Raw genomic sequence first — 15589 nt, 5'->3', positions numbered from 1 at the left:
TCTGGGGGAAAAAATCTCATTTTGTCTGTCATAGTTGACGTGTACCTATGATGAAAATTACAGGCCTCTCTCATCTTTTTAAGTGGGAGAACTTGCGCAATTGGTGGCTGACTAAATATTTTTTTCCCCCACTGTATTTCTCTCAAATTGTGTGTACAAATTAGTTTACGTCCCTGTTATTGAGCATTTCTCCTTTGCCAAGATAATCCATCCACCAGACAGGTGTGGCATGTCAAGAAGTTGATTAAACAGCACTTCTTGTGCTGGGGACAATAAAAGGCCACTCTAAAATGTGCAGTTTTGTCACACAACACAATGCCACAGATGTCTCAAGTTTTGAGGGAGTGTGCAATTGGCATGCTGACTGCAGGAATGTCCATCAGCTGTTGCCAGAGAATGTTAATTTCTCTACCATAAGCCGCCTCCAACGTCGTTTTATAGAATTTGGCAGTACGTCCAACCAGCCTCACAACCGCAGACCACATGTAACCACGCCAGCCTCCACATTCAGCTTATTCACCTGCGGGATTGTCTGAGCTCAGACACCCAGTCAGCTGATGAAACTGTGGTTTCGCACAACCGAATAATTTCTGCACAAACTGTCAGAAACCGTCTCAAGGAAGCTCATCTGCGTGCTCGTCGTCCTCACCAGAGTCTTGACCTGACTGCAGTTCGGCGTCGTAACCGATTTTAGTGGGCAAATGCTCACCTTCGATGGCCACTGACACGCTGGAGAAGTGTGCTCTTCACGGATGAATCCCGGTTTCAACTGTACCGTCAGATGGCAGACAGCGAGATCCTAAGGCCCATTGTCGCGCCATTCATCTGCTGTCATCACGTCATGTTTCAGCATGATAATGCACAGCCCATGTCGCAAGGATTTGTACACAATTCCTGGAAGCTGAAAATGACCCAGTTCTCCCATGGCCTGCATACTCACCAGACATATCACTCATTGAGCATGTTTGGGATGCTCTGGATTGACGTGTACGACATCATGTTCCAGTTCCTGCCAATATCCAGCATCTTCGCACAGCCATTGAAGAGGAGTGGGACAACAATCCACAGGCCACAATCAACAGCCTGATCAACTCTATGCGACGGAGATGTGTCACGCTGCATGAGGCAAATGGTGGTCACACCAGATACTGACTGGTTTTCTAATCCATGCTCCTACTTTTTTTTAAAGGTGTCTGTGACCAACATAGATTAGGGTCTAATTAATTTGTTTCAATTGACTGATTTCCTTATTTTAACTAACTCAGTAAAATGTTTGAAATTGTTGCATGTTTCGTTTATATTTTTGTTCAGTGTAATTCAGATTAGAGATATGCTGGTATCAGTAGTATTCCCCTCACACACCCCAGTGCAGAGATGTGGAGATGGCTCCTGTGTTTCTGTGTTTTGCTAATAAACAGTGTGTGTGTGTATATGAGGGGGGCGTAGTGGGGTCGGATTTTGAGTCACGCTGTCGTCCCAACGCATCATGGGAGATACATCACGGACATTTCTCTTCCTCTCCGTCTCTCTCCCTCCCCCTCCCTCTCCTTCAGGTGAGGCAGTGTCCCGTGAAATTGGGCTCTAAATTACGAGGTCGGGGTACGTTGCTAGAGCGTTTTAACAACGACCTGGTCCTGAGCGAAGGACAGACCAGGAGTAATACAGTCAGCCAGTCAGTAGATAGGGACTTTGGTTCTGGAGTGGAAAAGAATGGGTTACTTTTGGGCAGGGGGGAAGAATGTAGGCCCTAAAACTACTTTGAATTAGGGGGGAATCTTCATCATCATCATTTAAGTTCATGCATGGGCCATGAGATGGTGGCGATTGTAGTCGGAGCGAGTTGTAAATTAGAGCTGGCTTCTTGTTTGTCTCCCTCCCTTTCTTATCTTCTCCCCTCTTTCTGCTGAAAGGTTGTCTTCATTTGAATAATAATCTCTCTGAATTATTATGCAGCGGGCCGAAGCCATCTCGCTCGCTCTCTCTCTCCCTCTCTCTACACTTCTCTACTACACCTCTCCTCATCTTCCTCCTTTCCATCTCCCAAGGAGGTTCTGGCCCTAGCCCCTTTCCCGAGCTCCTACCCTATTGGTATGCACAGATCTGAAAGGACTGGATTGGTGTAAGCAATATGGGGATTGCTCCACTTTGCCCTCCCTGAGGCCATATTGCTTTCACCTATCCACCTCTTTACTGTTTGAAGATCTGTAAAAGACTGGATGAAAGCAATATGGCCTCATGGAGGGCAAGGGTGAGTAATCCCCATATTATTTACTGCTATACAGTAAAGGAGCTAGGGGTTGAGGTGGAACCGAGGAGGAGTTAGGCCTATAGGAAGAGTTGCAGGTTGGCTGGGTTAAAAAGCCATTTGTCAGCAGTGCACACCAGTCAGAATGAAGCCAACAAGATGTGGACAAAAACTCAATTTCAGCAATAATGGAATAATACCCGGGCTAAATCAATTTCATTAATAATGGAATAATACCCGGGCTAATGTGCTGTGTAGTGGAGCTGAACACAGGGCCACGCCAGGGTCAGACCTTCCCCTCGACACAGGGGCTTCTGAGTAGCACGGGACGTGGAGAGTACTCCACGACAAATCATTGTAAATTGTTCGAATCCAAGTGTGGGAAGGAAAGAGGGTTATAAAATTACAATTAGTAACCCCCTCCCACTCTTCATGAATATGCTGATTTCTTATATTTTTGGTAGATTATTTTCTGCCTTTAAATATTTTGTCAAGATTTGCCATGGTGCTGTAATGGCAGCGTAGTCTGAGAGCTCCTGTAAATATTGTACATATTTAGTTGACTTAAGTGTTTTTTAATTATTATTAGGTGTGCATGCAAAGTAATGCACTACTCTAGATTTCTTACATACTCATATTATTTGATTTCTTCCACTCGTTCTAGCGATTAAAAAACTAAAGATATTAACACGAAACCAACTTCCAAATGTGCAGACTGCCCCAACTTAGTTGCTTGAGAAAATATTTGTTATAGCATTTACTGTATACTTTTTGTACTACAACAATATTTAAAAGGAAAAAAGTACATTTCCTGAAGAAAATATGGTGTGCTTGCTAGCTTGTGAAGGACAGATTGATAGGATCGGATAGCCTGAACATGTGAAGTTGGTTTAGTGTCTCTAGCTTGAGTTGTTCAAGAGTTACTGTGGGTGAGTTATTTATGCTAATTTATATAGGTATAGTTTATCAAATTTTTTAAGAATTTGAAGTTAGGATAGCCTGAACATGTGAAAGTTGGTTTGGTGTCTCTAGCTTGAACGGTTCAGGGTTACTGTTGATGAGTTAATTTATGCAAATGTTTATAGTTCTAGTTTATCAACATTTTGAAGTTATGATAGCCTGAACATGTGAAAGTTGGTTTGGTGTCTAACTTTAACGGTTCAAGAGTTACTGTTGTGGAGTTAATTTATGCAAATGTTTATAGTTATAGTTGATAAAAGCTTTTAAGAATTGGAAGTTAGGATAGCCTGAACATGTGAAAGTTGGTTTGGTGTCTCTAGCTTGAACGGTTCAAGAGTTACTGGTGAGTTAATTTATGCAAATGTCTATAGTTATAGTTGATAAAGATTTTGAAGTTAGGATAGCCTGAACGTGTGAAAGTTGGTTTGGTGTCCCGAGCTTGAACGGTTCAAGAGCTGCTGTTGGTGGGTTATTTTATGCAAATCTATGCAGATTTATATACTTATAGCTGATAAAGATTGTAAGGAATTTGAAGTTAGGATAGCCTGAACATGTGAAAGTTGATTTGGTGTCTCTAGCTTGAATGGTTCAAGAGTTATTACTGTATTTTATGCATATTTATGCAAATGTCTATACAGTAGTTATAGTTAATAAAGATTTTAAAGGATTTGAAGTTGGGATGGCCTGAATGTTTTAAAATTGGTATTGTAGTTTTAATTGGCCACGGAACAGGTCTATTTTGAAAAGCTACACCTGTATTCCTATGGTTCTCATTTAAACACATGTTAATTTATGGAAATGTAAAATCGTTATAGTTATAAAAGTATACATAGTATAAAAAATCCTTTGACAAACAATCTAAGTTGGGACAGTCTGAACATCTCAACGTTAGTTTGGAGATGATAGCTTAAACGGTGATAGGTCTAGAATGTTTTATGTTTTTTACCATTGAAATTGTTGCATGTTGCATTTTATATTTTTGCTCAGTATAGATAGCGTGTATTCAGATTTTTGATAATATTTATAATGTTTTAATTATAACCATTTACAAATTGCATGAATTAACATGGGTTTGAATTGGAACCACAGTAATTATTTACCTTTATTTAATCAGGGAGTCACCATCTTTTACAAGGGAGCCCTGTTTATACAATTTCATAAAATGAATAAAAAATTAAATATAATATAACATTTACATTTTAGTAATTTAGCAGACGCTCTTATCCAGAGCAACTTAACGTTAGTGAGTGCATACATTTTTGTTTTTCATACTGGCCCCCCGTGGGAATCAAACCCACAACCCTGGCGTTGCAAGCGCCATGCTCTACCAACTGAGCTACACCGGGGCCCAATAAAACCAATAAAATACAGCAGAACACATATTGCACAGACAAATAGAAATATACACAATATACAAAACACAGTCAACTAAAAAAAAGACAATACAGTAGTAGCTACATATAATAGTCCTACTTCAGTTAAGCTATAAGCTAACTTTAAAACATTCAGGCTATCCTAACTCCAAATGATTTAAGATATTTATCAACTGTAACTATAGAAATTGGCGTAATATGACTCACCAACAGTAACTTAATAACCGTAAACGCTAGAGACTCCAAACCAACTTTCTCACGTTCAGGCTATCCCTAACTTCAAATTCTTAAAAATGTTTATCAGTTATAACTATAGACATTTGCATAATTAGCATGAAATAACATACCAACAGTAACTCTTGAACCGTTCAAGCTAGAGGCACCAAACCAACTTTCTCATGTTCAGGCTTTTAGCACTGCACCAAATACCCTTGTTTCAGACTCCAAATTATCCTTACACCTCTGAAGACTCTAGTTACTTCCATGCCAGTCGGAGGTTCTTCTGAATGAAAACACTCATAAGTTGGTTTCTATAATAATAATAATAATAATATGCCATTTAGCAGACGCTTTTATCCAAAGCGACTTACAGTCATGCATGCATACATTTTTGTGTATGGTTTCTCTACTGATTGTAGGATAAGGGGTGTTAATTTATAGTATTAAATAAGACTAATATGTTAGAACAATATTTTTTGTGAACAAATGTTTCATTTTGGCGTTATAATAGTGTAGTAGCATGGAAAATCGTTGTGGAATTTTGTTGCAGCTCAAGTCGACTACAAAATCCACAATGCAGTGCTCTCTCTATTGGCAGGCTGGCTAGCTAGCAAATTGAGCTGCACACAATAATACCAAAATACAATATCAGCATGTAACGTAGCTAGTTAGCTGTAAAATCCTTAAACAAACTGCACTATCAATTTAGGAGTCTACAATCTCACCATTTTCAACCTGCTGATCGATGTGCCTCACAGAGTGGAGTCTTACATTCACAACCGCAGATATACTTTTGAGGAGATTGGAAGCATTGCCCATGCTATGTCAATGGGCCGCGCGGTGCATTATGGGCGATTCTGGGACAAGGAGCGCTCGCCTTCAAAAAACCAACAAACAGTACAACAATACAAGTATTTTCTGAGATGTGAGATAATTAACTTGCTATCTGTAGTATCGTATTGCTTTGGAATCGTAACATTACATATTTTCGTGGAAAATAGGCCCGTTTCTCGACATATACACTGACTTTGGGTGTGTTCGTAAATTCAATCTGGAGTGCTAGAGTGCGCTCTAGGTGTTCGTAAATTCAGAGTGTTATCAGAGCATTTGCAGTGGGGAAAAAAGGTATTTAGTCAGCCACCAATTGTGCAAGTTCTCCCACTTAAAAAGATGAGAGAGACCTGTAATTTTCATCATAGGTACACGTCAACTATAACATGACAAATTGAGAGAGAAAAAATCCAGAAAATCACATTGTAGGATTATTTATGAATTTATTAGCAAATTATGGTGGAAAATAAGTATTTGGTCACCTACAAACAAGCAAGATTTCTGGCTCTCACAGACCTGTAACTTCTTCTTTAAGAGGCTCCTCTGTCCTCCACTCGTTACCTGTATTAATGGCACCTGTTTGAACTTGTTATCAGTATAAAAGACACCTGTCCACAACCTCAAACAGTCACAGTCCAAACTCCACTATGGCCAAGACCAAAGAGCTGTCAAAGGACACCAGAAACAAAATTGTAGACCTGCACCAGGCTGGGAAGACTGAATCTGCAATAGGTAAGCAGCTTGGTTTGAAGAAATCAACTGTGGGAGCAATTATTAGGAAATGGAAGACATACAAGACCACTGATAATCTCCCTCGATCTGGGGCTCCACGCAAGATCTCACCCCGTGGGGTCAAAATGATCACAAGAACGGTGAGCAAAAATCCCAGAACCACACGGGGGGGACCGAGTGAATGACCTGCAGAGAGCTGGGACCAAAGTAACAAAGCCTACCATCAGTAACACACTACGCCGCCAGGGACTCAAATCCTGCAGTGCCAGACGTGTCCCCCTGCTTAAGCCAGTACATGTCCAGGCCCGTCTGAAGTTAGCTAGAGTGCATTTGGATGATCCAGAAGAGGATTGGGAGAATGTCATATGGTCAGATGAAACCAAAATAGAACTTTTTGGTAAAAACTCAACTCGTCCTGTTTGGAGGACAAAGAATGCTGAGTTGCATCCAAAGAACACCATACCTACTGTGAAGCATGGGGGTGGAAACATCATGCTTTGGGGCTGTTTTTCTGCAAAGGGACCAGGACGACTGATCCGTGTAAAGGAAAGAATGAATGGGGCCATGTATCGTGAGATTTTGAGTGAAAACCTCCTTCCATCAGCAAGGGCATTGAAGATGAAACATGGCTGGGTCTTTCAGCATGACAATGATCCCAAACACACCGCCCGGGCAACGAAGGAGTGGCTTCGTAAGAAGCATTTCAAGGTCCTGGAGTGGCCTAGCCAGTCTACAGATCTCAACCCCATAGAAAATCTTTGGAGGGAGTTGAAAGTCCGTGTTGCCCAGCGACAGCCCCAAAACATCACTGCTCTAGAGGAGATCTGCATGGAGGAATGGGCCAAAATACCAGCAACAGTGTGTGAAAACCTTGTGAAGACTTACAGAAAATGTTTGACCTGTGTCACAACAAAGGGTATATAACAAAGTATTGAGAAACTTTTGTTATTGACCAAATACTTATTTTCCACCATAATTTGCAAATAAATTCATTAAAAATCCTACAATGTGATTTTCTGGATTAGTTGTCTGTCATAGTTGACGTGTACCTATGATGAAAATTACATACCTCTCTCATCTTTTTAAGTGGGAGAACTTGCACAATTGGTGGCTGACTAAATACTTTTTTTCCCCACTGTAGCTCTCGGAGCGTTCAGAGCGCACATTGGACGCTCTGGCCGAGGAGTAGGGTTGATCTGAGCATTCTGACCTCACAATGGCAGTCAAGCACCCAAGGTAACTGGCTAACGTTGGCTAGCTTGCTAGCTACTTCCAGACACCTCACTCTGACCATTTTATTCACCCTAGCAGAGCTGGTTAGGCTGTTTTCATGTTATCCAGAGTGTTGGTGACTGTAACTGATGCTGGCAACAATTTAATTACGCTTTTTTGCCGACGTTTACTGACACCGTCCATATTCAATGGGTGTTGAGCGCTCGTAAATTCATCAGTTATTCTGCGCTCTAGCACACTCAGACGAGAGTGCTCTGAAATCGGAGTAGATAACCAGAGTGAATTTACAAATCACTCTTTGAGAAGGGATTGCTTGACAATTAGCTTAGCCAACCACGTGACGCAGCATGACCACGTGAACGTGATTGGTCGACAGTCTGCTTGGTGGGGCGTTATACGTTCCTTCAGTCACTGGATTCCTATCTCCTTTCGATAATATCTCTAACAACAGCACCATGCAATGCACCCTGGACTAAAGAGGCAGACAAATAGGAAAATGTGCTAGATCCTCTGTTAAATTGCAAATTTCGAGGTAGGAATATCGCACAAATATGATCAATGGTTCATTCAACAGAAGACATCCTCCTGAGTTAACAGCCAGTATTGAAATCTTGACATGTATGATAGACGTTTTTGCGATCTAAAAGTCATGTTCCTATTAACTTCCAGTGTAGTGAGAACGACATTATCACAGTGCTACATTATACAGGCCGGATTTATGCCTGCTTGAAAGCCAATAAATCAGATACACATGAAAACGTGAAATGACCCAGGGAATCGATAGAACGTCACTCAGAGATGCACAAAAACAATATAACATTCAAAATGGTGAACCTTTCCTTACTTTGCCAATGTGTCCAGCCTGAGACATGCCATCTAGTTATCCTTACACTCACACCACACCATTGTTACAGCCCCCCTTCTCCCATTTCACATGCTGTTGTGCAAAAGGAATAGAGAACAGGTGGAAATGATAGGCAATTAGCAAGACACCCCCAATAAAGGACTGGTTTTGCAGGTGGTTACCACAGACCACTTCTCAGTTCCTATGCTTCCTGGCTGATGTTTTGGTCACTTTTGAATGCTGGCGGTGCTTTCACTCTAGTGGTAGCATGAGACGGAGTCTACAACCCACACAAGTGGCTCAGGTAGTGCAGCTCATCCAGGATGGTACATCAATGCGAGCTGTGGCAAGAAGGTTTGCTGTGTCTGTCAGCGTAGTGTCCAGAGCATGGAGGCGCTACCAGGAGACAGGCCAGTACATCAGGAGACGTGGAGGAGGCCGTAGGAGGGCAACAACCCAGCAGCAGGACTGCTACCTCCGCCTTTGTGCAAGGAGGAGCAGGAGGAGCACTGCCAGAGCCCTGCAAAATGACCTCCAGCAGGCCACAAATGTGCATGTGTCTGCTCAAACGGTCAGAAACAGACTCCATGAGGGTGGTATGAGGGCCCGACGTCCACAAGTGGGGGTTGTGCTTACAGCCCAACACCGTGCAGGACGTTTGGCATTTGCCAGAGAACACCAAGATTGGCAAATTCGCCACTGGCGCCCTGTGCTCTTCACAGATGAAAGCAGGTTCACACTGAGCATGTGACAGAGTCTGGAGACGCCGTGGAGAACGTTCTGCTGCCTGCAACATCTTCCAGCATGACCGGTTTGGCGGTGGGTCAGTCATGGTGTGGGGTGGCATTTCTTTGGGGGGCCGCACAGCCCTCCATATGCTCACTAGAGGTAGCCTGACTGCCATTAGGTACCGAGATGAGATCCTCAGACCCCTTTTGATACCATATGCTGGTGCGGTTGGCCCTGGGTTCCTCCTAATGCAAGACAATGCTAGACCTCATGTGGCTGGAGTGTGTCAGCAGTTCCTGCAAGAGGAAGGCATTGATGCTATGGACTGGCCCGCCCGTTCCCCAGACCTGAATCCAATTGAGCACATGTGGGACATCATGTCTCGCTCCATCCACCAACGCCACGTTGCACCACAGACTGTCCAGGAGTTGGCGGATGCATTAGTCCAGGTCTGGGAGGAGATCCCTCAGGAGACCATCCGCCACCTCATCAGGAGCATGCCCAGGCGTTGTAGGGAGTTCATACAGGCACGTGGAGGCCACATACACTACTGAGCCTAATTTTGACTTGTTTTAAGGACATTACATCAAAGTTGGATCAGCCATTAGTGTGGTTTTCCACTTTAATTTTGAGGGTGACTCCAAATCCAGACCTCCATGGGTTGATAAATTTGATTTCCATTGATAATTTTTGTGTGATTTTGTTGTCAGCACATTCAACTATGTAAAGAAAAAAAGTATTTAATAAGATTATTTAATTCATTCAGATCTAGGATGTGTTATTTTAGTGTTCCCTTTATTTTTTTGAGCAGTGTATGTTAGTAAGTCAATTTCTTTATTGGACTAGCAAATTCACTTTCAAAATCTTCCTTGTTCCACTCTCCAGCTGTGTAGCTTGCACTCAGCTGACTGACCAGCAATGGTGTTGTGCGGACTCTTCTTCCTGAGACATGACAAAGAAAAAACATGAAATTAGGTTTATTCATGATATTCGCACCACTATCATGTAACATATTTGAGAAGGCTGTCCCTTCAAACATGACATAAGAATTTTCAGTGGGAAGCTCCTTCACATGACTGACCAAAGCCTGTGGAATAGAGACAAAATGTTATTCTGCCTAATATACAGAAGGTATTCAACATTGAAATCTCCAGGTTACAAAGCATTGCAATTAATTGTACAAAGCTCATCTTTTCAGAACCGAGTACTGCATTTACAAATGTATGGATTGGTTCACATTTATAAACGGACCTGTCTCTGGTTCGTTTAAGGTATCTGATGCTCCTCTCTTTCCGTCCAGACTGAGTAAACAAAGCATTAAGATTAAGCTTTTTCTATGGTGTAGACTTACCAGGTGAACACTATGATCCCTTATTGATGTAAATCCACTTCTTTCAGTGTAGATGAAGGGGAGGAGATATCAATATTAGGAAGGTGTTCCTAATGTTTGGTATACTCATTCTTTGTTGGAGAAGATAAAGTCAGTGTGGTGTATTAGCAATGAAAGTCAACTGGTGGTTTTAATAGAATCACACAACTTAAACCATTTACATTTCTCACTACTGTCAGTCTATTGCTTGTTACAGTGGGGAGAACAAGTATTTGATACACTGCCGATTTTGCAGGTTTTCCTACTTACAAAGCATGTAGAGGTCTGTAATTTTTATCATAGGTACAATTCCACTGTGAGAGACGGAATCTAAAACAAAAATCCAGAAAATCACATTGTAGGATTTTTAAGTAATTAATTTGCATTTTATTGCATGACATAAGTATTTGATCACCTACCAACCAGTAAGAATTCGGGCTCTCACAGACCTGTTAGTTTTTCTTTAAGAAGTCCTCCTGTTCTCCACTCTTTACCTCTATTAACTGCACCTGTTTGAACTCGTAACCTGTATAAAAGACACGTGTCCACACACTCAATCAAACAGACTCCAACCTCTCCACAATGGCCAAGACCAGAGAGCTGTGTAAGGACATCAGGGATAAAATTGTAGACCTGCACAAGGCTGGGATGGGCTACAGGACAATAGGCAAGCAGCTTGGTGAGAAGGCAACAACTGTTGGCGCAATTATTAGAAAATGGAAGAAGTTCAAGATGACGGTCAATCACCCTCGGTCTGGGGCTCCATGCAAGATCTCACCTCGTGGGGCATCAATGATCATGAGGAAGGTGAGGGATCAGCCCAGAACTACACGGCAGGACCTGGTCAATGACCTGAAGAGAGCTGGGACCACAGTCTCAAAGAAAACCATTAGTAACACACTATGCCGTCATGGATTAAAATCCTGCAGCGCATGCAAGGTCCCCCTGCTTAAGCCAGCGCATGTCCAGGCCTGTCTGAAGTTTGCCAATGACCATCTGGATGATCCAGAGGAGGAATGGGAGAAGGTCATGTGGTCTGATGAGACAAAAATATAGCTTTTTGGAGGAAGAAGAGGGATGAGTACAACCCCAGGAACACCATCCCAACCGTGAAGCATGGAGGTGGAAACATAATTATTTGGGGATGCTTTTCTGCAAAGGGGACAGGACGACTGCACCGTATTGAGGGGAGGATGGATGGGGCCATGTATCGCGAGATCTTGGCCAACAACCTCCTTCCCTCAGTAAGAGCATTGAAGATGGGTCGTGGCTGGGTCTTCCAGCATGACAACGACCCGAAACGCACAGCCAGGGCAACTAAGGAGTGGCTCCGTAAGAAGCATCTCAAGGTCCTGGAGTGGCCTAGCCAGTCTCCAGACCTGAACCCAATAGAAAATGTTTGGAGGGAGCTGAAACTCCGTATTGCCCAGCGACAGCCCCGAAACCTGAAGGATCTGGAGAAGGTCTGTATGGAGGAGTGGGCCAAAATCCCTGCTGCAGTGTGTGCAAACCTGGTCAAGACCTACAGGAAACGTATGATCTCTGTAATTGCAAAAAAGGTTTCTGTACCAAATATTAAGTTCTGCTTTTCTGATGTATCAAATACTTATGTCATACAATAAAATGCAAATTAATTACTTAAAAATCATACAATGTGATTTTCTGGATTTTTGTTTTAGATTCCGTCTCTCACAGTTGAAGTGTACCTATGATAAAAATTAAAGACCTCTACATGCTTTGTAAGTAGGAAAACCTGCAGAATCGGCAGTGTATCAAGTACTTGTTCTCCCCACTGTATATGTTGGCATGTGAGTACCAATCACTTCAATAATGAATATTTATTTTGAGAACTGTGACACACATTACCCTTGTGATAACAATATTTAAAAAATGGCTTGACAGAAGTAACATGCATCAAAATCCTTTTGAACATTTTAGGATGTGGAACTGCTCTGTCCAAGTCATATTTTGTCGCTCTTACTCCAATCTCTATTACTTGGCATTCAGCTGATCAACTGCCCGTTATGAAAGCAAATAAGCATCATTAGCAAAATAACATGATTTGAATATTAGTATATCTAGCTACTACAAAAAATAACAGTTATTGTAGCTACTCTAGCCTATCTATCTAACGTGTAGCTCAGTTGGTAGAGCATGGCGCTTGCAACGCCAGGGTTGTGGGTTCGTTTCCCACGGGGGGCCAGTATGAAAAATGTATGCACTCACTAACTGTAAGTCGCTCTGGATAAGAGCGTCTGCTAAATGACTAAATTGTCAAATGTAAATGTTAGCCCTAGAATCTTTGTTAGCAAAGATGAAATAGCTTGCAAGCTAGCTAGCTAACTAGCCAAAATGGCAAGCTAACCTGCAAATTCTTTAAAAAACAAACAGTTTATTACAGTTAAATAATGGTAGTAGCTAGCTAGTTACTAACTTTGAATATAAAAATGTGATGTTTTCTGTTGGTTGTTACACAGCAATATAGCTAGTTAGCTACAAGCTACAGCAGCCTAGCGTAGCTAGTTAGCCAGCCAGCTAACTCTGATAGCTATGGGAACAGTGCCTGTGTTCAGATAGACACTAATAATAAGACTGCTTCATAACGGGATGCAGAGTGTTGTGGTACCATTTCTGTAACCATTTCCATGTCTTGATTTGTCGTGAAATGTCCTCCTCATAACAAAACACCCCCTGAGTTTTCATAGCAACAGAATTTTCAAAATGCCCCAGGTCTTTTCATTGTATTCTCCTTTTCTCATGCAGATGGATGCCTACACTACTCTTAACCCAAACAAAATATTGTGACCAAAACTAACCACAGATGGTGATGACCTGACATAAAACACCAGCGCCATATATTAAGAAAACTCTATCCACCTTTGCCCAAACCTGATTGTAATTGGTCAAATTTTTATTATATTAAGTTATTTAAATCTCACTGCAAATATCAATTGCAGTTGCTTGCTCTACTATATTTTCCCATGTTCAAAATCACCAGAGCGAAATATAGTTCAAGACGTGACAAGATCATATGAAATAGACCCCAATAACCTTATAGTCTATCATTCTTATTATGATGGTTTTGAAATATGAGGTGTTTAAATCCCATTTGACAACCTGCCTTTTTTAGCTTGACCTTTAATCAATTATATGTTATTTGATTCTGTGTAAAAAAAATTAATATATTTATTGTTTTAAGTGTGTTGCTATTTAAAATGCACTTCAAATAAAGTTTGTATTAAAGTTTGATTCGATATATACACAAAAAAATTAAAATGTATGCACGCATGACTGTAAGTCGCTTTGGATAAAAGCGTCTGCTAAATGGCATATTATTATTATTATTATTATTATTATTATTATTATTATTTAATTTATGAAATGACGAGTCGTATGAATATAGACTCCATTAACTTTATAGTCATTCTGTCTTTCTTAAGACGTTTTTTAAATGTATGAACTACTTTTTATAGGCCTACTAAATAAATATTTGAGCTCTGTTTTTATCATGAATTCTCAATACTGAGTTTCTACTTATCATTAAAGATATTCTGACTTACGTGTACACTCTCGGAAACAGGCCAATTTACGCAGTGTAGCGCCCTTATTGGCAGCAGAAGTAGCATTACCCAAGTGGGTACTACACATCGCTAGTGGTAGAGTCGTCCAATGGCTACAGAGAGCTGAGGACTGAGAACAACATCAGGACCGGCGAGCCAACTCTAGCATTACCATCATCAAACCTGTCCTTCCTAGTACCATCCAACTGGGCTGGCAGCAGAATAGAGGCCATCTGACACTGTCAAGACTTGAGTTCTTTATTTTTTATTTATTCTATTTTTTTGTCTGCATACTGCAATTCAGCTTTTAGCTGTGAATGTGTACAAGACAGCCTAACTAATAATAAAACCTTAATTGAAATGAATGTGAAGGCTTGAATGTGATACAATACTATCAAATCTTTATCGATCCATTATACAGAGACAACGGAAATGTGTTAGTACTTGCTGTCACATTACTCATCCCCACCACACAATTACTCACATTAGAGTCTGGGAGCAGCACAGGGTCAACTTAGGGGTTAAGTGCCTTGCTCAAGGGCACATCGGTAGTAGGTGGCACCTGAGATATTGACAGCAACCCTCTAATGCATGTCTCCCTGACCGTTGTATTGTACTGATCTGTCCTCTCTCTCTCTTCCAGGGTTACTTCCTGCTGTTTGAGTCAATGCTGGATTCGGTTCTCTACGCCAGAGACCTCTACCTGGCCGAGGGGGGCTCAGGTGAGTCACACACACACACGCTTTGCCTTACTGAATTTATTGTCCCCTTGGGAAAAATGTGTTGCAGTATCATGTACACATTTTAAAACGGCATTTAAGAGAAGGACAAGAACAATACAAATGGACAATAAAAGGAAAATACACATTTATGACGGTTCTATACATCCTGCTGGTCTTAGTGATTGGATAGGGACATTAACCCGAGCTACTTAGGAGGGATATCACATTTGGCACAATGATTGTCAGTCACAAAGTGATTGAATTCATATAGAACGACCCTATACCCTACTGTATGTGTACAGTAAGAAGACCAGCCTGCTGGTCTTAGTGATTGGATAGGGACATTAACCCAAGCTATTTAGGAGGGATATCACATTTGGCACAGGTTATTGTCAGTCAAAAAGTGATTGAATTTATATAGAATGACCCTATACCCTCATAAATGGTATAATACACCAATAGCTTATAGTTCTAAATCTAAACACCTGTATGAATATCATACACCCCTCCAAAAAAACAAAAAAATACAACAACATAAAAAACACTTGTTCAAATGCTAGATCAGGTTTTTTACAGTCTCTTACTGTTGCCCTAGATATTGTGGTTGATGATATTGTGGGTTGAGCTTAAAATGGCATTAGATGTTGCATGATCATCATGTGATCACAACACCTGAGCAGAGCTATCAGGCAGCTTGTTTTTCTGGTATGGACACACATGGATATGGATGCGGACACACATGGACATGGATGCAAACACCCACACACACACA

General features: G+C 41.3%; 1 protein-coding gene across 2 annotated transcripts in view; it reads left to right on the top strand.

The window, feature by feature from the left end:
• LOC121582252 (protein arginine N-methyltransferase 3) overlaps nucleotides 1-15589 on the top strand; it is a 131190-nt gene that overhangs the window by 49707 nt on the left and 65894 nt on the right. For both annotated transcript variants that reach the window (XM_041897928.2, XM_041897927.2), the window contains exon 11: nucleotides 14739-14817. In XM_041897928.2, the coding sequence (XP_041753862.2) occupies nucleotides 14739-14817 (79 nt within the window). The remainder of the gene's footprint in view (nucleotides 1-14738; nucleotides 14818-15589) is intronic.

The sequence above is a fragment of the Coregonus clupeaformis genome, chromosome 15 (genome assembly GCF_020615455.1).
Source record: "Coregonus clupeaformis isolate EN_2021a chromosome 15, ASM2061545v1, whole genome shotgun sequence".
NCBI lineage: Eukaryota > Metazoa > Chordata > Actinopteri > Salmoniformes > Salmonidae > Coregonus > Coregonus clupeaformis.
The sequence above is the reverse complement of the archived record's forward strand: the minus strand, read 5'-3'. Positions and strand labels throughout refer to the sequence as shown.